Here is a 22,042-nt window from a genome sequence, read left to right on the forward strand (position 1 = left end):
AGGAGAAATTCCATTTTAGGTTTCCTAAACGAGCACGGAGTGCATTTCTTGATCACTCCGACTTCAGAGATACAGTCCAGAAACACCGAGCTTTTCCAGATAAGCGCTTTACTAAGCGCCTTAATGACACACGTTATCCCTTTCCCCCTGACGTAGTCAAGGGTTGGGCTCAGTGTCCCAAGGTGGATCCTCCAGTCTCCAGACTGGCGGCTAGATCCATAGTTCCAGTGGCAGATAGTGCATCACTCAAGGATGCCACTGACAGGCAGATAGAGCTCCTGATGAAATCCATCTATGAGGCTATAGGCGCGTCTTTTGCTCCGGCATTTGCAGCCGTATGGGCACTCCAAGCTATCTCAGCTTGTCAGTCTGAGATTAATGCAGTTACACGTGCCTCTACTCCGCAGGTTGTGTCCTTAACCTCTCAGGCGTCGGCGTTTGCATCCTACGCCATGAATGCTGTCCTGGACTCTGCGAGCCGTACGGCGGTAGCATCCGCCAATTCGGTGGCAGTCCGCAGGGCTATGTGGCTACGTGAATGGAAGGCAGACTCTGCTTCCAAGAAGTTCTTAACCGGTTTGCCATTTTCTGGCGACCGCCTGTTTGGCGAGCAATTGGATGAAATCATTAAACAATCCAAGGGAAAGGAATCGTCCTTGCCCCAGTCCAAACCCAACAGACCTCCACAAAGGAAGGTACAATCGAGATTTCGGTCCTTTCGGACCTCAGCCAAGTCTCAATTCTCCTCGTCCAACAGGCCACAGAAGGGTCAGAGGAACTCTGACTCATGGCGGTCTAAGTCACGTCCTAAAAAGACCGCCGGAGGAACCGCTCCCAAAGCGGCCTCCTCATGACTTTCGGCCTCCCCAAACTGCATCCTCGGTCGGTGGCAGGCTCTCCCGCTTTTGCGACGCCTGGTTGCCACATGTCCAAGACCGATGGGTGAGAGACATTCTGTCTCACGGTTACAGGATAGAATTCCGCTCTCGTCCTCCGACTCGTTTCTTCAGAACATCTCCGCCCCCCGAGCGAGCCGATGCTCTTCTTCAGGCGGTGAGCACTCTGAAAACAGAAGGAGTGGTGATCCCGGTTCCCCTTCAGCAATGGGGTCAAGGTTTCTACTCCAACTTGTTTGTAGTGCCAAAAAAGGACGGATCTTTCCGTCCCGTCCTGGACCTCAAGCTGCTCAACAAACATGTGAACGCCAGGCGGTTCCGGATGGAATCCCTCCGCTCCGTCATCGCCTCGATGTCCCAAGGAGACTTCCTAGCATCAATCGACATCAGAGATGCTTATCTCCACGTGCCGATTGCACCAGAGCATCAGCGCTTCCTGCGTTTCGCCATCGGGGACGAACACTTTCAGTTCGTGGCGCTGCCCTTTGGCCTGGCGACAGCCCCTCGGGTCTTCACCAAGGTCATGGCAACAGTGGTAGCGGTCCTGCACTCGCAGGGACACTCGGTGATCCCTTACTTAGACGATCTCCTGGTCAAGGCCCCCTCTCAGGTGGCATGCCAACACAGCCTGAACATTGCTCTGGAGACTCTCCAGAGATTCGGGTGGATCATCAATTTCCCAAAGTCAAAATTGACTCCGACCCAATCGCTGACATATCTCGGGATGGAGTTTCACACTCTCTCAGCGATAGTGAAACTTCCGCTGGACAAACAACGTTCACTACGGACAGGGGTGCAATCTCTCCTTCGAGCCCAGTCGCACCCCTTGAGACGCCTCATGCACTTCCTAGGGAAGATGGTGGCGGCAATGGAGGCAGTTCCATTTGCGCAGTTTCATCTGCGTCCACTTCAATGGGACATTCTCCGAAAATGGGACAGGAAGTCGACGTCTCTCGACAGGAACGTCTCCCTGTCTCGGACAGCCAAGGCCTCTCTTCAGTGGTGGCTTCTTTCCACGTCTTTGTCGAAGGGGAAATCATTTCTGCCCCCATCCTGGGCGGTGGTCACGACGGATGCGAGTCTGTCAGGGTGGGGAGCGGTCTTCCTCCACCACAGGGCTCAGGGTACCTGGACTCAGCCAGAGTCCTCCGTGCAGATCAATGTTCTGGAGATAAGGGCAGTGTATCTAGCCCTAAAGGCGTTCCAGCCGTGGCTGGAGGGCAGGCAGATCCGAATTCAGTCGGACAACGCCACGGCGGTGGCATACATCAACCACCAAGGCGGCACACGCAGTCGGCAAGCCTTCCAGGAAGTGCGGCGGATTCTGCTGTGGGTGGAAGCCACCGCCTCCACCATCTCCGCAGTTCACATCCCGGGCGTAGAAAACTGGGAAGCAGACTTTCTCAGTCGCCAGGGCATGGATGCAGGGGAATGGTCTCTTCACCCAGAAGTGTTTCAAGAGATCTGTTGCCGCTGGGGGAAGCTGGACGTCGACCTAATGGCGTCCCGGCACAACAACAAGGTCCCGGCATTCATGGCACGGTCTCAAGATCACAAAGCTCTGGCAGCAGACGCGCTAGTTCAGGATTGGTCGCAGTTTCGACTGCCTTATGTATTTCCTCCTCTGGCCCTACTGCCCAGAGTATTACGCAAGATCAGGTCCGACTGCAGCCGCGCCATCCTCATCGCCCCAGAGTGGCCGAGGAGGTCGTGGTACCCAGATCTGTGGCATCTCACGGTGGGTCAACCGTGGGCACTGCCAGACCGTCCAGACTTACTGTCTCAAGGGCCATTTTTCCATCTGAATTCTGCGGCCCTCAACCTGACTGTGTGGCCATTGAGTCCTGGATCCTAGCGTCTTCAGGGTTATCTCAAGAGGTCATTGCCACTATGAGACAGGCCAGGAAACCAACGTCCGCCAAGATCTACCACAGGACGTGGAGAATCTTCTTATCCTGGTGCTCTGATCAGGGTTTTTCTCCCTGGCCATTTGCCTTGCCCACTTTTCTGTCCTTCCTTCAATCCGGACTGGAAAAGGGTTTGTCTCTCGGCTCCCTTAAGGGACAAGTATCGGCGCTATCTGTGTTTTTTCAAAAGCGTCTAGCCAGGCTTCCGCAGGTCCGCACGTTCCTGCAGGGAGTTTGTCACATAGTCCCTCCTTACAAGCGTCCGCTAGAACCTTGGGATCTGAACAGGGTGCTAACGGCTCTTCAGAAACCACCTTTCGAGCCAATGAGAGAGATTTCTCTTTCACGCCTTTCACAAAAGGTGGTCTTCCTAGTGGCAGTCACATCACTTCGGAGAGTGTCGGAGCTGGCTGCACTGTCATGCAAAGCCCCCTTCCTGGTGTTCCACCAGGACAAGGTGGTTCTGCGTCCGGTTCCGGAATTTCTCCCTAAGGTGGTATCCCCTTTTCATCTCAATCAGGATATCTCCTTACCTTCCTTTTGCCCTCATCCAGTTCACCAATGTGAAAAGGATTTGCACTTGTTAGATCTCGTGAGAGCACTCAGGCTCTACATTTCACGCACGGCGCCCCTGCGCCGTTCTGATGCACTCTTTGTCCTTGTCGCTGGCCAGCGTAAGGGGTCGCAGGCTTCCAAGTCAACCTTGGCTAGATGGATCAAGGAACCGATTCTTGAAGCCTACCGTTCCTCTGGGCTTCCGATTCCTTCAGGGCTGAAAGCCCATTCTACCAGAGCCGTAGGTGCGTCCTGGGCATTGCGGCACCAGGCTACGGCTCAGCAGGTGTGTCAGGCGGCTACCTGGTCGAGTCTGCACACTTTTACAAAACACTATCAGGTGCATGCATATGCTTCGGCAGATGCCGCCCTAGGTAGGCGAGTCCTTCAGGCGGCAGTTGCACACCTGTAAGAAGAGGCCGTTTTTTCGGCTCTTTTTTATCGAGGTATTCTTTTACCCACCCAGGGATTGCTTTTGGACATCCCAATTGTCTGGGTCTCCCAATGGAGCGACAAAGAAGAAGGGAATTTTGTTTACTTACCGTAAATTCCTTTTCTTCTAGCTCCTATTGGGAGACCCAGCACCCGCCCCTGTTCCCTTCGGGCTGTTTTTTTTTTTGTGTACACATGTTGTTCATGTTCATTGTTCTTTGGTTCATGGTTTCAGTTCTCCGAATATCCTTCGGATTGAATTTACCTTAGACCAATTTATAAGTTTCCTCCTTCCTGCTTTGGCACCAAAACTGATGGGCCCGTGATGCACGGGAGGGTGTATAGCAGAGGGGAGGGGTTACACTTTTTAAAGTGTAATACTTTGTGTGGCCTCCGGAGGCAGAAGCTATACACCCAATTGTCTGGGTCTCCCAATAGGAGCTAGAAGAAAAGGAATTTACGGTAAGTAAACAAAATTCCCTTCTTTTGTCTCTGAGCTAGTGGGTGAATATTACACGGAGACATGTTATTTCTGCTATCCTGTCTTTATGTAGCAAACCGCATGAAACAACATCAGCATGCAACATCCTTCTGCGTCAGCAACGGGGTGTTCTCTGCCTTCCCCTGTATTTCGGTTTCTCTTCCATCTATAAACCTATACTGAGCAGACAGCTTACCACTGGCTTGCAAAGTCTCCTTAAGGAGAATAGTGTTCCCCCGTGGTCCCCACAAAGCTTCTCATGAGCCAGATCAGACACCCCCATACTTTGCACTGACGAGGGGCAAGCACCTCGAAACACCGTGTCTGCAAATTGGGATTCTGATCTGGCTTATATATCCTAAGTCATATGCAAAGGATTGTTAAAAGTCCACATTTGACTTTTAGGATCGCTACTTCCAATAGGTGGCGCTGCGCTAGAGTTTGTCTCCTTTCCTGGAGAGACAGTTTGAACACTTGTAGGGATAACAGTCTTGTCTTGAGTAAGATTTTAGCAGTTTTTCACAGTTCAGGAGGTAGCAGGGAAGAATAGTGGCTCGTAAGTGGGGCAGAATGTTATTTCTCTGAGATATATTACAAAGTTTCTTTGTACATATATTTGGAGCTGATTATAATGGAATATTTACAGTGGTCCACCTTGTATGACCCACCTGCTTGTGAAGTAATGTTCAGCCTTCATAGACCCTATGTATTCATCTTGTAATGTTCCTGTACATTTTAACCTCCAGTTTTGCATGAAGCAGTCAGCACAGGAGACCCAGAGATGGTGCAGATGGTTCTGCAGTATCGGGAATTTCACAAGGCATCCACAGCCCTTGGAGGAGTACCGGAACTACTGAAGAAAACGCTGGAGGTGACCTGATCTTATTCTTGCAAAAACATGCTGTAGGGCCAGGTCAACACTGCGACCATTATTTGTAAACCTGGCCTGATACATCACTTTAAAGCATTTCAATTTTATTTTTATAGTTTTTTACAGGTTTTTGTTTTTGTTTTGTTTTCTTCTTGCACTTGTAAAGTTGCACCTTTACGTCACATTACCACCCAATATAAATGTACTCTAAAAAATTGTGTATCACCTTCCCAAGTGCCTCACTCTTAAAGGGAATCTGTCACCAGGTTTTTGCTCCTCCATCTGGGAGCAGCATAATGTAGAGACAGAGACCCTGATTCCAGCGATGTCCCTTACTGAGCTGTTTTATGTAATTTTGATAAAATCAATGTTTTCTCTGCATGCACACTGACTCTGGGTGTACGTCCTCAAATTTATGACGTTCGCATGCTCGGGCTGCTGATCTCACTGCAGGAGCGCGCACACTTAGCGCGTCCCTCTTATTGATACAGGGTAGGAAGAGCTAAGGACGCACTAAGCATACAGGCTCCTGAAGTGATGTCAGCAGCCCGAGCATGCTCGCATCGCATAACAAATCTGGGGACGTACACCCAGATTCAGTGCACACGAGAGCTTGCTATGACATTGGGGCAGGTTTTTTTTTTTTTTTTTTTTTTTTTAACATTGTTAGTGATGCACAAAGCATCATTTAAAACACACTGTGGCCAGTTTAACCCCTTCACGACCGGCCGATTTTTTTTTTTTTATTTTTTTTTTTTTTTCCCTTTCCGTTTTTTTTTTCGCCATTCTTTTTCTGAGAGACGTAACTTTTTTATTTTTCAGTCAATATGGTCATGTGAGGGCTCATTTTTGCGGAACGAGCTGTAATTTTAAATGAAACCATCAGTTTTACCATATAGTGTACTGGAAAACGGCATAAAAATTCCAAATGCAGAAAAATTGCAAAAAGTGCGATAGCACTATGGTTTTTGAGATTTTATTCACGGTGTTCACTATATGGTAAAATTGATGTGTGGGTGTGATGCCTCAGGTCAGTGCGAGTTCATAGACACCAAACATGTATAGGTTTACTTTTATATAAGGGGTTAAAAAAAAATCGGAAGTTTGTCCGAAAAAAGTGGCACACGTTTTACGCCATATTCCGTGACCCGTAGCGTTCTTATTTTTCGGGATCTATGGCTCAGTGACGGCTTATTTTTTGCGTCTCGAGCTGACGTTTTTAACGGTACCATTTTTGCGCAGATGCTACGTTTTGATCGCCTCTTATTGCATTTTGCGCAAAAGTTGTGGCGACAAAAAAACGTCGTTTTGGCGTTTGGAATTTTTTTGCCGCTACGCCGTATACTGACCAGATTAATTGATTTTATATTTTGATAGATCGGGCGTTTCTGAGCACGGCGATACCAAAAGTGTGTGTATTTTTTATTATTTTTTTTAACCCTTTAATTTTCAATGGGGCGAATGGGGGGGGTGATTTGAACTTTTATGTTTTTTTTTTTAATTTCTTTTTCGCTCCTAATTGGGAGACCCAGACAATTGGGTGTATAGCTATTGCCTCTGGAGGCCACACAAAGTATTACACTTAAAAGTGTAAGGCCCCTCCCCTTCTGGCTATACACCCCCAGTGGGATCACTGGCTCACCAGTTTTGTGCTTTGTGCGAAGGAGGCAACACATCCACGCATAGCTCCACTTTTTAGTCAGCAGCAGCTGCTGACTATGTCGGATGGAAGAAAAGAGGACACATATAGTGTCCCCAGCATGCTCCCTTCTCACCCCACTGTATGTCGGAGGTGTTTGTAAGGTTGAGGTACCCATTGCGGGTACGGCGGCAGGAGCCCACATGCTGATTCCTTCCCCATCCCTTTTTACAGGGCTCTGGGTGAAGTGGGATTTACCGGTCTCCAGGCACTGAGACCGTGCTCCATCTACAGCCCCTGGAGAAGATGCTGGATGGAGCGGAGTACATCAGGGACATGGCCCTGCTTCCTCAAGGTACTCTGTGTCCCCGTGCATTTGGCGCTCACACCGCAGCATGCTGGGTGTTGTAGTGCGCCGGGGGACATCAGCGCTGCGGCGCCTGTGCCATGGCCTCATTCAGCTTCGCTGAAGCAGGCTCACTTATGGGAATTGGTCGCGCCGGCCGCTGGGACTGCGGCGCGGCTGGCACTTGTAGTGCGCCGGGGACTTCAGCGCGGCCTGCGCTTTTACGGCGGCCGCGCTGATAACTAGAGTCCCCGGCTTTTGCGGCCTGCTTCCGTTCGTTCCCGCCCCCAGACCTGCCAGTCAGGAGAGGGGCGGGACGCTGGCCACTTCTAGGCATCGGTCGCGCCGGCCGCTGGGACTGCGGCGCGGCTGGCACTTGTGGTGCGCCGGGGACTTCAGCGCGGCCCGCGCTTTTACGGCGGCCGCGCTGATAACTAGAGTCCCCGGCTTTTGCGGCCTGCTTCCGTTCGTTCCCGCCCCCAGACCTGCCAGTCAGGAGAGGGGCGGGACGCTGGCCACTTCTAGGAATCGGTCGCGCCGGCCGCTGGGACTGCGGCGCGGCTGGCACTTGTGGTGCGCCGGGGACTTCAGCGCGGCCCGCGCTTTTACGGCGGCCGCGCTGTTAACTCGAGTCCCCGGCTTCTGGGCCTAGTCTCCCTTCGTTACCGCCCACAGCCCTGACAGTCAGGGTAGGGGCGTGACGCTGCATAGCACAGCAGCGCTGAGAGCTGGAGTATGTTTTGCATACTCCACCCCTCTCACTGTGTGCACTGTGAATCCGGATTCCCGCACTTTCTCAGGCACGCCCACGGCTTCCTTCTCTACAAGGACGCCGGCAGCCATTAGTGTCAGTTTCTGTACGAACAGAGACAAGTGTGGAAGACCCTGGCATTCTGATAGTCACACAATCGCTGCAACAGGCGTTAAGCAGCACCTGTGGTGCTAACCCCACTAGTGCAGAAGTGCACTTATAGATATGCTTGTACTATATACATTGCACTGTTTGGTCGCACGTTGTATATACCCTCCTGGATTATGCGGAGGAGTTATCAGCATATTCTCTGTGTAAAACAAAGGTGCAGAACCACATGTTTTTCTATACAGCTGGTACAGCATGTACGGCTATACGGCCGGCAGGTTACATAGACTCCCATTGTATGCACTAATGGCCAGGGGATGAGGACGGTGTCTGCAGTATTTACTGACAGTTTTTCTGAGACTATGGCTATGATACTAGAAGCCTAGCAGTCCGGACATGTCTCTCACAATATGGGCACTGTTGAATCATTGATCCATGGCCCCCCTCAGTGTGAACAACTAACAGCTCCGGGAATGTCACACGCATCCCAGAGTCACGGCTCTGCACGGACGTCAGTCCCAGACAGCCTAAGCGGGCTCACTATGAGCGGCCTCGGTTTCATCAGGGTCCTAGCAGAAGGACTCGCTGTGTAATGAGGCGGAAGTAGCGGCTCAGGATTCTGATCCTGAGACCGCTCTCAATCTGGATACACCTGATCGTGACGCCATAGTAAATAATCTTATAGCGTCCATCTATAGAATGTGGGTTATTTCTCACAGCTCCTCCAGTGGAGGAGTCAGCTTCACGTATTTTTCTGGACCACTCTGCCTTCAGAGAGGCAGTCCAGGAACACCACGCTTATCCAGATATGCGCTTCTCCAAACGGCTTAGGATACACGTTATCCCTGTCCCCTGACTTGGTCAGGGACTGGACCCAGTGTCTCAAGCGGCATCCTCCAATCTCCAGGCTTGTAGCTAGATCCATAGTTGCAGTGGGAGATGGAACTGCTGTTGGCTCCGGCATTCTCTCCCTTGGGGCACTCCAAGCTATTTCAGCTTGTCTTACACAGATTGACACGGTTACACGTACATCTGTGCCGCAGGTGGCATCCTTAACCTCTCAAATGTCTGCATTTGCTTCTTACGCGATTCAGATTGTCCTGGACTCTGCGAACCGTGCGGCGGTAGCCTCCGCTACTCCGTGTTTTTAAGCAGAGCCTGGTCTGCTCGTTAAGTGAATGGAAGGCAGATTCTGCTTCCAAAAAAGGTTGCCTACCAGTTGCCTTTTTTCTGCTGACCGACTGTTTGGTGAATGTAACCATTAAACAGTCCAGGGGTAAGGATTCATCCTTTCCTCAGCCCGGACACAACAAACCCCAACAGAGCAAGAGGCAGTCGGGGTTTTCGGCCTTTTCGAGGCTCGGGCAGGTCCCATTTTTCCTCGTCCAATGTGGACTCAAAAGGATCAGAGGAGCTCAGATTCTTAGCGGGCTCAGTCACGCCCAAAAAATCGACAGTCTGAAAACCCGCTTCCAAGGCGGCTTCCTCATGACTTGCGGCCTCGGTCGGTAGCAGGCTCTCCCGCCTTGGCGATATTTAGCTGCCATAGGTCAATGACCATTGAGTGTGAGACATTCTGTCTCACGGGTACAGGATAGAGCTCACTTCTCGTCCTCCAACTCGATTCTTCAGAATTTCTCACCTCCCGGCCGAGCCGCTGCTCTTCTGCAAACAGGGTGCACTCTATAGGCAGAAAGAGTGATGACCCCCGTTCCTCTTCAGGAACAAGGTCACGGTTTTTACCCCAAATTCTTTGCGGTACCTATAACAACGGGCCGTTCCATCCCGTTCGGGATCTAAAAATGCTCAGCAAGCTCGTGGACACCAGGCGGTTCCGGATGGAATCACTCCGCCTCAAGGTCCCAAGGATATTTCCTAGCATCATTAGGCATCAAGGATGCTTATCCACACGTGCCGATTGATCCAGAGCACTAGCGTGTCTACGCTTCGTTATAGGAGACGAACACCTTCTGTTCGTAGCTCTACCTTCCGGCTAGCGACAGTCCCACTGGTCTTCGCCAAGGTCAGGGCAGCAGTAGTCACAGTCCTGCACTCTCAGAGTCACTCTGTGATCCCGTATTTAGACGATCTACTTGTCAAGGCACTCTCTTAGGAAACATGCCAACACTGCCCGAACGTTGCGCTGGAGACTCTCTAAAGTTTTGGGTGGATCATCAACTTTTCAAAGTCAGATCCGACCCCGACCCTATCGATAACATATCTAGGCATAGAGTTTCTTACTCTCTCAGCGATAGTGAAGCTTCCGCTAGACAAACAGCATTCACTACGGGCTGCAAGCTCTTCTTTAAGAACCAGTCGCACACATTGAGACGCCTCATGCACTTCCTACGCAAGATGGTAGCAATGGAGGCAGTTCCTTTCGCGCAGTTTTACTGCGTCCACTACAATGGGACATTCTCCGCCAATGGGACGAGGAGTCGACGTCCCTCAACAGAGTCGTCGTTCTTTCTCAGGCGGCCAAGGAATCTCTACGGTGGTGGCTTCTTCCCACCTCTTGGTTAAAAAAGAAGGTCCTTCCTATCCCCATCCTGGGCGATAGTTACGACAGACGCGAGTCTATCAGGGTGGGGAGCAGTTTCTCTCCACTACAGCGCTCAGGGTACGTGGACTCAGCAAGAGTCCACCCTTCAGATCAATGTTCTTGAACACAGAGCAGTGTATCTTGCCCTACAAACCTTCCAACAGCGGCTGGAAAGCAAGCATATCCGACTTCAGTCGGACAGCTCCACAGCGGTGGCATACATCAACCACCAAGGAAGAACGCGCAACCGGCAAGCCTTCCATGAAGTCCGGCAGGTTCTGATGTGGGTGGAAGACACGGCATCCACCATATCCACAATTCACATCCCAAGTGTAGAAACTAGGAAGCTGACTTCCTAAGTCGCTGAGGTGTGGCCGAAAGAGGATGGTCTCCTCACCCGGACGGGTTTCAGGAGATCTGGCGCCGCTGACAGAGGCCGGACGTCGATCTAATGGCGTCACGGCACAACAACAATGTGCCAGCTTCATGGCACGGTTTCACAATCATCGAGCTCTGGCGGCAAACGCCTTAGTTCAGCATTGGTCGCAGTTCCAGCTACCTTAGGTGCCACCTCTGGCATTGTTGCCCAGAGTACTGCGCTAGATCAAGACCGACTGCGGCCGCGCCATCCTCGTCGCTACAGATTGGCCGAGGATGTTGTGGTACTCGGTTCTGTGGTGCCTCACGGTAGGCTAACCGGGGGCACTACCAGACCAATCAGACTGGCTGTCTCAAGGGCCATTCTTCCATTTGAACAGGACGTGGAAGATATTCTTATCTCGGTGCTCGGCGCAGGGTGTTTCTCCCTGGCCGGTTGCATCGTCTATGTTTCCTTCCTTCCTGCAATCTAGGTAGGAAAATGGGTTGTCGCTCAGTTCCCTTTAGGGACAAGTCTCAGCGCTATCTGTATTTTTCAGAAACGACGACTTCCTCAGGTACGCACGTTCCTACGGGGAGTTTGTCTTCTCAGCACTCCGTACAAGCGGCCGTTAGAGCCCTGAGATCTGAACAAGGTTCTAATTGCTCTCCAGATGCCGCCTTTCGAGCCTTTGAAAGATGTCTCCCTTCCCGCTTTTCACGGGAAGTGGCCTTCTAGTAACGGTCTCGTCTCTTAGGACAGTGTCCGAGCTAGCAACGCTCTCATACAAACTCCCTTCCTGGTCCTTCACCAGGACAGGGTAGTTCTGCGTCCGGTTCCGGAATTTCTCCCTAAGGTGGTATCCCACTTTCATATCAATCAGGATATCACCTCACCTTCTTTGTGTCCTCGTCCAGTCCACCAATTTCAGAAAGATTTGCATCTGTTGGTTCTGGTGAGAGCACTCAGGTTCTACTTCCCGCATGGCGCTCCTGCGCCACCCGGATGCACTTTTTGTCCTTGTCGCTGGTCGGCGTAAACAGTCGCAAGCTTCCAAATCCACCCTTGCTCGGGGGATCGAGGAACCAATTCTTGAAACCTACAGTTCTACTGGGCTTCTGGTTCTCTCAAGGCCGAAGGCCCATTCTATCAGAGCCGTGGGTGCATCCTGGACATTACGGCACCAGGCTACGGCTCAGCAGGTGTGTCAGGCACCTACCTGATTGGGTCTGCATACTTTTACCAAGCATTTTCAGGTGCATACCTACGCTTCGGCAGACGCCAGCCTAGGTAGATAAGTCCTTCAGGCGGCAATTGCCCACCTGTAGGAAAGGGCTGTTTGACGGCCCTATCACGAGGTATTCTTTTACCCACCCAGGGACTGCTTTTGGACGTCCCAATTGTCTGGGTCTCCCAATTAGGAGCGAAAAAGAAGAAGGGAATTTTGTTTACTTACCGTAAATTCCTTTTCTTCTAGCTCCAATTGGGAGACCCAGCACCCGCCCTGTTTTCTCTGGGTTTTTCTGTTTTTTCGGGTACACATGTTGTTCATGTGGTATGGTTCAGTTCTCCGATGTTTCCTCGGATTAAATTGGTCTTTAAACCAGTTATTGGCTTTCCTCCTTCTTGCTTTGGCACTAAAACTGGTGAGCCAGTGATCCCACTGGGGGTGTATAGCCAGAAGGGGAGGGGCCTTACACTTTTAAGTGTAATACTTTGTGTGGCCTCCAGAGGCAATAGCTATACACCCAATTGTCTGGGTCTCCCAATTGGAGCTAGAAGAAAAGGAATTTACGGTAAGTAAACAAAATTCCCTTCTTTTTAAAACTTTTTTTTTTTTTTTTTTTTTTTTTTTGTTTTACTAGTCCCCCTGGGGGGCTATTGCGATCAGCAATCCGATCGCTCTGCAGAATCTGCTGATCACAGCTACACAACTGTAAACAGCAGATACTCTCTTTTTCACTGTGCAGCGGGCACAGCGAAAGTGAAAGCAAGTCATGTGTAGTACAGGAGTCATCACATGACCCTGTGCTACCATGACAACTATCGGAAGTCACGTGATCGCGTCACGTGACTTCCGGTATCGGGCGGTAAGTAAAAGTTTACCGCGATTGCGCTTATAATGGAGCTGTCACGTATGGACAGCGCCATTTAAGGGGTTAATCGGCACGAGCAGATAACGATTCTGCTCGTGCCTAGCAGGCACACATCTCAGCTGTGAAAATCAGCTGAGATGTGCGCCGATCACGGCATGCTGCCGCCGGAGGACCGCGGGCAGTAACATTATGACATTTAGGACGTAATTTTACTGCCAGCGGTCGTTAAGGGGTTAATATTGAAAAGTGAGGTGATTTAAAAATTAAAAATTCCAGGATTGTTAAAAGGGTTCTCTGAGAGGGGTGTGTTTTAAGCACTTATTAGGAAACTAACATTCATATTACTTTCTGTTTTTATTTTTTCGTCAGGCTTCTGATTTTTATGTAGAAATGAAGTGGGAGTTCACGAGCTGGGGTAAGCAGATACTGATTTTGATACTAGCAGTACCTTTTTACTTCTAAATCTCCCATATTGGTCTTTTATTGTTTTTTTTTTATTTTTGATATTACTGTATGTTTTATAGTCCTTTTTATCAGTTTTAAGTGTGCCATATCCAGAATAAGCTGTTGTGTATTCACATGAGGAATCCTTATTTCTTGTTTCTACACTTTCACCAGTGTTCCCCTCTGCAGGCGCTCTCATTTAAGTTGACTCTGAGCTGGTGGGAGGAGATAAGCTGCTAAGATATCTCCCATACACAGCACATAGAGAGGGATTCCTGATTTGTATTCCTTAATTAGCACAGAAGCAGCATGGAGGAAATTGCACTACACAGTGGGGTGAGGTAAAAGACTTGGTAGATGGCTCAGCACATCTTTTTGTGGCTCCCTCTGCTAATTTTTCTCAATCACACCTCTTCTCACCTCCCTTATCGTTAAAGTATTATTGGAGGTGTAACCGAACTGTGCTGACGGTCTGTTTTCTCTTGCGTAAGATGGATTTGTGCTGTTTCGTGGGTTTTTTTGGGGTTTTTTTTGTGTTCTCTCTTGAGGAAGAAAAATTAAGTGGGGAGGGGGTTGGAAAGTGCCTCTTAAGTGGATAAAGAAGCAGAATTCTATGAGATTTATTCATATAAATAGTTTCTTTGCATGTTATTGATTCATGCCACATTTGTTGAAAGGACAGTCCCCGCTTTTAAATTGTATGTCCAGTACTTTGCCAACCCCCTTTTAAATATTATAAGTAATGAGGTTTTTTTTTTTAGTTTGTTTTTTTTTTTAAGGGTTAAAGCTTGAAATCTCCTGCTTCCCATTACATAGTAATAGCTGGATGAGTATTTTTTTTTTTAAATTTATTTATTTTTTTTCCCATTAAGTCGAGGGGGATCTGTTAAGTTCAATGAGAATTTAAAGAAGTCTCATCCAAACTTTTATTCTGTAATTCTCTGGTCCCACATGACAACTCTGCAGCTTTGCTAGTTCAACACTATTCCTAGTTACTTAGGTTGAAAAAAACCCTGGGTCCGTCTAGTTCAACCTTCCTCCACCAGTTCTACATTTTGTCCCGAAGTCACTTATAACCAACAATGTTGTGTACTGATGAAATCATCCAGCCCTTTTTTATGCCATTACTACCTCTTGTGGTAGGGCATTCCACAGTCTGACTGCTCTAACTGTAAAGAACCCTTTCCTATTTAGCTATTTACTGTATTTTTCACTTTATAAGACGCACTTTTCCTCCCCAAATTTTGGGAGGAAAATGGGGGGTGCGTCTTATAAAGCGGTACCGGGGGGAAGTCCTGTCTGAGGCGATCGGGCGGCCGGGTGCCTGTGGCTGCATACAAGCGGCCAGGTACCTGTACTTGCGTGCAGCGGCAGCCGGGTACCCGTGGCTGTGTGCGGGCGGCAGCGGGTGCTGTGTGGGGTCGGCAGCCGGGTACCTGTGCTTGCATGCGGTGGCAGACGGGTACCCATGGCTGTGTGCGGGCGGCAGCCGGCTGCCGCCCTCACAGGTACCCGGCTGCCGCCCTCACACAGTCACCCAGCTGCCGCCCGCACACAGCCATGGGTACCCGGCTGCCACCGCACACAAGCACAGGTACCCGGCGGCTTGTACGCAGGGTGGGCGTGCAGCCTGCTGGCTGCCACTCTGTGCATGCGGGGCGGGCGGCTGTGCAGCTTACCAGTTGTCCGCGGTCCCACTTTCAAATGATGGCGCCGGTGGAGCTCTTGGACGAGAGCTCTATCTGCGCACGCGCTGCTCCAGGAGTCAGCGCTTGCGCAGATGGAGCCCTTAGATGAGAGCTCCATCTGCGCATGCGTCGCTCCGGGCGCCATTACTTGAATCGGGACCGCGGACACTCCACCACTGAGCCGTCGCCGCCGCTCCCACCACTGAGCCGTCGCCGCCGCTGCCACCACTGAACCGGGACCGCGGACACACTCCACCACTGAGCAGTTGCCGCCGCTCCCACCACTGAGCAGTTGCCGCCGCTCCCACCACTGAGCCGTCGCCGCCACTCCCACCACTGAGCCGTCGCCGCCGCTGCCACCACTGAACCGGGACCGCGGACACACTCCACCACTGAGCAGTCCCTGCCACCACTGAGCAGTCGCCGCTGTTACTACTGAACCGGGACCGCGGACACTCACTGCATCGGCCTGCTGGACGGCTCACCCGCCACGGCTGCTGCCGCCACCACGGATCCTGCCACCGCGGACGCCACCACGCCTGCAACCACGGACGCCACGGCACCTGCAACCACGGACCCCGCTGCCACTGACCTGCCGCGCCTGCCAGCACAACCTGTGCCTCCTGTGACCCCCGCTTCACTACCACTGCTGCCCCCCTCCGGTAAGAGAACACCGGAGTATAAGACTGACCCCATTTTTCTTTTTTTTACCTTTTTTTTTTATGTCTAAGTTTGGGGTGGGTCTTATATTCCGGTGCGTCTTATAAAGCGAAAAATACGGTATGCTGTGGAGGGTGATTTTCTTGTTTGAAAAAATCTTGTGTTTTTTACAACTGAGGAAAAAAAAATAGGGGGGGGGTTGAAGGCTTCTCATATCAAAATTTGTAAAGAATGGACAACACACATGTGGCATCGGAGTGCCGGCAATTTTTTTTTTTTTTTTTTTTTTTTTAAAAACAGACCTGTAGACTTGCTTGGCATGTTTGATCCAAGACTGTTAAAAGTCAGACATGTCTCTGTCATTTTGTGCCGACAATTCGGTCAGAGAAAATATATGTACAGTCGAACAGCCCCATAAACTATAATGAGTACATGTTCTCAGACTCAAAAGAGTCCATAGGTTTACAATGAGAAAGTGACTTTCAGTCCACACATATTGGCCATGAGGAACAGGGCAGTAATGGATACCAGGGAAGAAGGCGATCAGTAAGTAATTTAATACATTAGCTCACCAGTAGACAATTGGGGCGGATTATAGAATGAAAATTTTGCTGAGACTTCTTTCCATACATTAAGGTATCCACATGCAATAAGGAATGCAATATTTTATCTTCCCTGTATAACGGATAACTGGAAATTTGAAGGTGCCATCAGTATAGTTAGTACTAAAAGTGCTGAAAGTCACACTACATAAATAGAAACTTTTGCCCCGGAAGTAACATCATTTTGAGTGTGGGGGAAAAAAATTGTCCAAAATGTAAACTTTTTTTTTTTTTTCCTTCTCCTTTTACCCGTGTCTTGCAGTTCCATTATTGTCCAGAGTCTGTCCCAGCGATATTTGTCGGATATGGAAAAGTGGGGCCAAACTTCGCGTTGATGCTACTCTATTAGGTTTTGAGAACATGAGCTGGATCCGAGGAAGCCATAGCTTTATATTTAAAGAGGAAGGTGAGATGTTACGTGTTTTTGTGTTTTTCTTTTCTCTACTATTTAGTGTGGGTACCAATATGCTTTCATTTTTCAGTTCTATTACCCAAAAAATGAAGCATCATAAAGACAACCAATGATTTTTTTTATTTTGTTTTTGTTTTTTGTTTTTCTTCCAGTCCATTCAATGGTTTTCTTTGGTCTTTTTTTTTTTTTTTACAATGTGCACAGTGCGGTTTTGCTGCCTTGAGTCTGAATAAAGGTACACGTATGGAAATAGGAAGTAAAGATACATGTGTGACACAAACTAGAACGTGTTTAAACCTTCGATTCCTCATAGCCCTATTCCCCCTTTTACTCGGATGACTGATGTACACACCCGTTGTCAAAATGCATGCGTTCTGCTTCCCAAGCAAAGTCTGAGAAGTCAGAATATTCCATGCGCGCGTTGCTTTTACCAAATATTTGACAAAATTGATGCTTTTTTTTTAAAAAGCAGCATATCTCTTTTGTGCGTTTTGGTTGCATTTTCCACCCATTGAAATCAATGAGGTGTGTCAAAACGCAACCAAAATGTTTAGCTGTGCGCTTGCACTGCATTTTTGTTGTGTTCTGCATGCTTTTTTGCCAAACAAAACGCAGGTCGGTCTCTCTGTCTGTCGGTCTCTCTGTCTGTCGGTCTCTCTGTCTGTCGGTCTCTCTGTCTGTCGGTCTCTCTGTCTGTCGGTCTCTCACACTCACCGATGCAGTGTGGCGCTGAACAGCTGTCACTCTGCTCTGGCGGCTTCTCCAGCTTTTGAAAATGCCGGCTGCTCATTATTCCATCTCGTATTCCCTGCTTCCCCCGCCCACCGGCGCCTATGATTAGTTGCATTCAGACGAGCCCCCATGCTGAGTGACGGCTGTCTTACTGAAACCAATCACAGCCGCCGGTGGTCGGGTCTATATCGTGCAGTAAAATAATTTTTAAAATACGATGTGCAGTCCACCCCCAATTTTGATACCAGCCAAGGTAAAGCCACACGGCTGAAGGCTGGTATTCTCAGGGTGGGGAGCCCCCCCCAGCCTAAAAATATCAGCCAGCAGCTGCCCAGAATTGCCGCATCCATTAGATATGACAGTCCCAGGACTCTACCCGATCCCGAATTGCCCTGGTGCGGTGGTAATCGGGGTAATAAGGAGATAATGGCAGCCCATAGCTGCCACTAAGTCCTAGGTTAATCATGGCAGGTGTCGGAGACACCTCCCCCAATTAACCTGTAAGTTAAAGAAAATAAACATTTACACCCAAAAAATCCTTTATTTGGAATAAAAGACAAAAAAACCACTTTCACCACTTAATTAATCCCAAAACAGCACTCCAGGTCCGATGTAATGCACAGGAGGTCCCGCGCCACGACTCTTTCAGCTCTGCTACATCAGAAGCTGACAGCAAGCTGCCACAGACCACGACTGCTCTCTGCCAGCTCCACGCAGCAACTGAAGTGAGGCACGCTATCAGCGGTGACTTCACTCAGGTTACCCGAGGCCACCACTGGATCCTCCAACTGTGACAGCAAGTCGCCCAAGTGACTGAAGTGAGCCGCGCGATCAGTGGTGCCGTCACTCAGGTGATTTGCGGTCTCGGGTGGAGGATACCAGCTAGCCGGAAGTAACCAGAGTGACTGCACCGCTGATCGTGCGGCTCACTTCAGTCACTCTGGTGATTTTGCAGTCACTGGTGAGTCCTAATAATAATTAATAATAATTAATAATAATGTTTATATAGCGCCAACATATTCCGCAGCACTTTACAATCCGGAGGGGGGTTGTATAGACAAAAACAAAACATTATAGTACATAACAGCTACAGTAGGAATGAGGGCCCTGCTCAAAAGCTTACAATCTATGGGGAAAAAGGGGGACACAAAAGGTGAAGCACACTTGTAGATCTGGCCAGCCATCGTTATGCTAATTTATTGGTTACATATAAAGATGAATGATATGGTCTTTAGACAGTTAGCACATAAGGGCATCCAAAAGGTTATTGGTTGTATGTAGGATGTGAGGACAGAAATGGGAGTCTCATTCAGCGGTGACCGCAAATCAGGCCGCGGCACAGAGACAGAGCCGCGCGATGACAATGAAGTTGGGTGAAGTTCATTCTGATCGCGCGGCTCTCTCGCAGCAAGCCATGCTCTATGGGGATGTAGCAGAGCAGAGTGGGACCGCACAGTCAAAAATGCATCCAAAATGCATGCGTTTTGGATGCATTTTTTTTTTTTCGTCAAACGCAGTGTTTACAGTTGTCCAGTCTGCCAGAGGGTGCATTTTTTTTTTTCTTCGGCGCTCCATTGGGAGACCCAGACGATTGGGTGTATAGCACTGCCTCCGGAGGCCACACAAAGCAATTACACTAAAAAGTGTAAGGCCCCTCCCCTTCTGGCTATACACCCCCAGTGGGATCACTGGCTCACCAGTTTTCTGCTTTGTGCGAAGGAGGTCAGACATCCATGCATAAGCTCCACTGTTCAGTCAGCAGTAGCTGCTGACTATATCGGATGGAAGAAAAGAGGGCCCATACTAGGGCCCCCAGCATGCTCCCTTCTCACCCCACTTGCGGTTTGTAAGGTTGAGGTACCTATTGCTGGTACGGAGGCTGGAGCCCACATGCTGTTTTCCTTCCCCATCCCCCTGAGGGGCTCTGAGGAAGTGGGATCTTTCCGGCCACCAAGCCCTGAGGCCGGGCTCCATCCACAGACCCATAGAACCTGCTGGATGTGGAGCGGGAGTGCCGTTCAGGGACAAGGCCCTGCAACTTTCAGGTACTCTGTGTCCCCGTATGGCAGGCCACGCACACTCCAGGCTTGCTGGGTGTGCTAGTGCGCCGGGGACTGTAGCGCTGTGCGCTGGGCTTATAGTCCCTGCAGATTACTGGGGGACCTTACGTGTGGGGGCCGCCGCGCCGACCGCCCCTGGAGCGGCGGCGCAGCTGCGACTTGTAGTGCGCCGGGGACGCGCCGACCGCGCTTTTACGGCGGCGGCGCTTCTAACTTTAGTCCCCGGCTTTTGCGGCCTAGCGCCGCTTCGTTCCCGCCCCCACCCTGTCACTCAGGGACAGGGAGAGACGCTGTTCTATAGCAGCGCCGAGGGCTGGAGCCTTATTTGCATTCTCCAGACCCCTTTACTAGACACAGTGGGCGCCGGGTTCCCGCTCTTGTCTCGGGCACGCCCTCGGCCCGCCCCTCTCCTCTGGACGCCGGCAGCCATTCCGGCACGCAGAGCGGGAAAACGGAGACACTGAGCTACCAGCACAGGATTCCGGCGCCACACACCCGCTTTTGTGCGGGCGGTAAGCGGCAACTAAAGTCCTGACCCACTAATGTCGAAGTGTCCTGTTGTACTTTTGTACGGTCGCTATTCAGGATGCAGACCTAGAAACAGCAGCAAAAGATCAGGGGTGCTAAAGCACAGACTCTATATGCTGCTTGTCTTGCATGTGCTGCAGTGTCATGTGTCCTTTATGCTTGTATGCTTTACATTGCACTGTAAGGGCTATTCTTGGCTGTCTACCCGCCTAGATGGCTAGACAGCGGCAGCAAACAGCAATGGTGCTAAGGCACAAGCTTTCAATGCTGCTTGGATTGCATGTACTGCAGAGTTTATTTTCATGCTTGTACATTCACTGCATGTCGCTATTCTTGGCTAATGCTCCTTGATGACTAGACAACAGCAGCAGAAAAGCAAGGGTGCTAAGGCACAAGCTTTCAATGCTGCTTGGATTGCATGTGCTGCAGTGGTTATTTTCATGCTTGTATGCTATACATTCACTGTATGTCGCTTTTCCTGGCTAATGCTCCTGAATAACTAGACAACGGCAGCAGAAAAGCAAAGGTGCCAAGGCACAGGCTTTCTATGCTCCTTGTACTGCATGTGCTGAAGTGTTTATTGTACTTCATGCTTGTATGCTATACATTGCACTGTACGGTCGCTATTCTTGGCTAATGCTCCTAGATGGCTAGACAGCAACAGCAAAAAAAAAAAAAACATGGGTGCCAAGGCACAGGCTTTCTATGCTGCTTGTACTGCATGCGACTGTTCCAGGACCCCCAGTGTGTGCAATTACTCAACGGGGTCTCTGCTACAGGTGGCCAAAAGAACCACCTGTGATCCCTGTCCAGGGACAGGGACGGAGTTGCAGTTTCCGCTGATATATTGTCTGTGGCTATGACTAACATCTTACAGACTTTGCAGTCCAGACAGACCTTGGGCAATGTTGATCCAATGCCCCTGGCCACCCTGATTTCGAAACAAATCATGGCTCCAGGAGGGTCCCATGCATCCCAGGGTGCAGGCTCTGACACGGACGACAGTCCCAGACGGCCTAAGCGAGCTCCCTAAGAACGGCCCTCGACTTCATCACAGTACTCTCTGTATGATGAGGCAGACGTAGCTGTTCAGGACTCTGATCCTGAGACCGCTCTCAATCCGGATACACCGGATGGTGACGCTATAGTGAATAATCTTATAGCGTCCATCAATGGAAGGTTGGGTATTTCTCCCTCAACTCCTCCAGTGGAGGGGTCAGCTTCACAGCAGAAGAAATCCCTATTTCGGTATCTCAAGCGTATATTGAGTACTTTTCTGGTCACTCTGACTCCAGAGAAGCAGTCCAGGAACACCACGCTTATCCCGATAAGCGTTTCTCCAACCGTATTGAAGATACGCGTTGTCTCTTCCCCCCTGACGTGCTCAGGCGCTCCAAGGGTGGATCCCCCAATCTCCAGGCTTGCGGCTAGATCTATAGTTGCAGTGCAAGATGGGACTTCACTTAAAGATGCCATTGACAGACAGCCCTATCGGCGGGTCGGTTGCCCCGGCATTCGCAGCCATAGAGGCACTCCAAGCTATTTCAGCTAGTATTGCACAGAGGGACGCGGTCACATGTACATCTTGGCCGCAGTAGCGTCCTTCACCTCGCAATGTCGGCATTGCGACTCAAGCTGTTTATGCTGTCCTGGACTCTACGAGCCGTACGTCAGTGGCGTCCGCCAACTCCGTGTTGTTACGCTCCTAGTGTTAAGGGATTGGAGCAGAGGCTGCTTCCACAAAAGTGCTTAACCAGATTGCCTTTATCTGGTGACAGACTGTTTCGTGAGCGGTTGGATTAAATCATTCAACTGTCCAAGGGTACGGAGTCTTCCTTACCCCAGCTATCAAACAAGACCCATCAGGAGAAGGGACAGTCGAGGTTTCGGTCCTTCCCAGGCTCGGGCACGTCCCAATTGCCCTCGTCCAACAG

At 50.2% G+C, this 22,042-nt stretch overlaps 1 protein-coding gene across 1 annotated transcript in view; it reads left to right on the forward strand.

The window, feature by feature from the left end:
* The window catches only part of ANKRD13A (ankyrin repeat domain 13A), a 116,578-nt gene that overhangs the window by 33,305 nt on the left and 61,231 nt on the right, over positions 1-22,042 (forward strand). The window contains exons 4-6 of the mRNA XM_075320054.1: positions 5,018-5,142; positions 13,352-13,397; positions 16,639-16,782. Of these exons, the coding sequence (XP_075176169.1) occupies positions 5,018-5,142; positions 13,352-13,397; positions 16,639-16,782 (315 nt within the window). The remainder of the gene's footprint in view (positions 1-5,017; positions 5,143-13,351; positions 13,398-16,638; positions 16,783-22,042) is intronic.

This window comes from Anomaloglossus baeobatrachus, chromosome 1 (genome assembly GCF_048569485.1).
Source record: "Anomaloglossus baeobatrachus isolate aAnoBae1 chromosome 1, aAnoBae1.hap1, whole genome shotgun sequence".
Lineage (NCBI taxonomy): Eukaryota > Metazoa > Chordata > Amphibia > Anura > Aromobatidae > Anomaloglossus > Anomaloglossus baeobatrachus.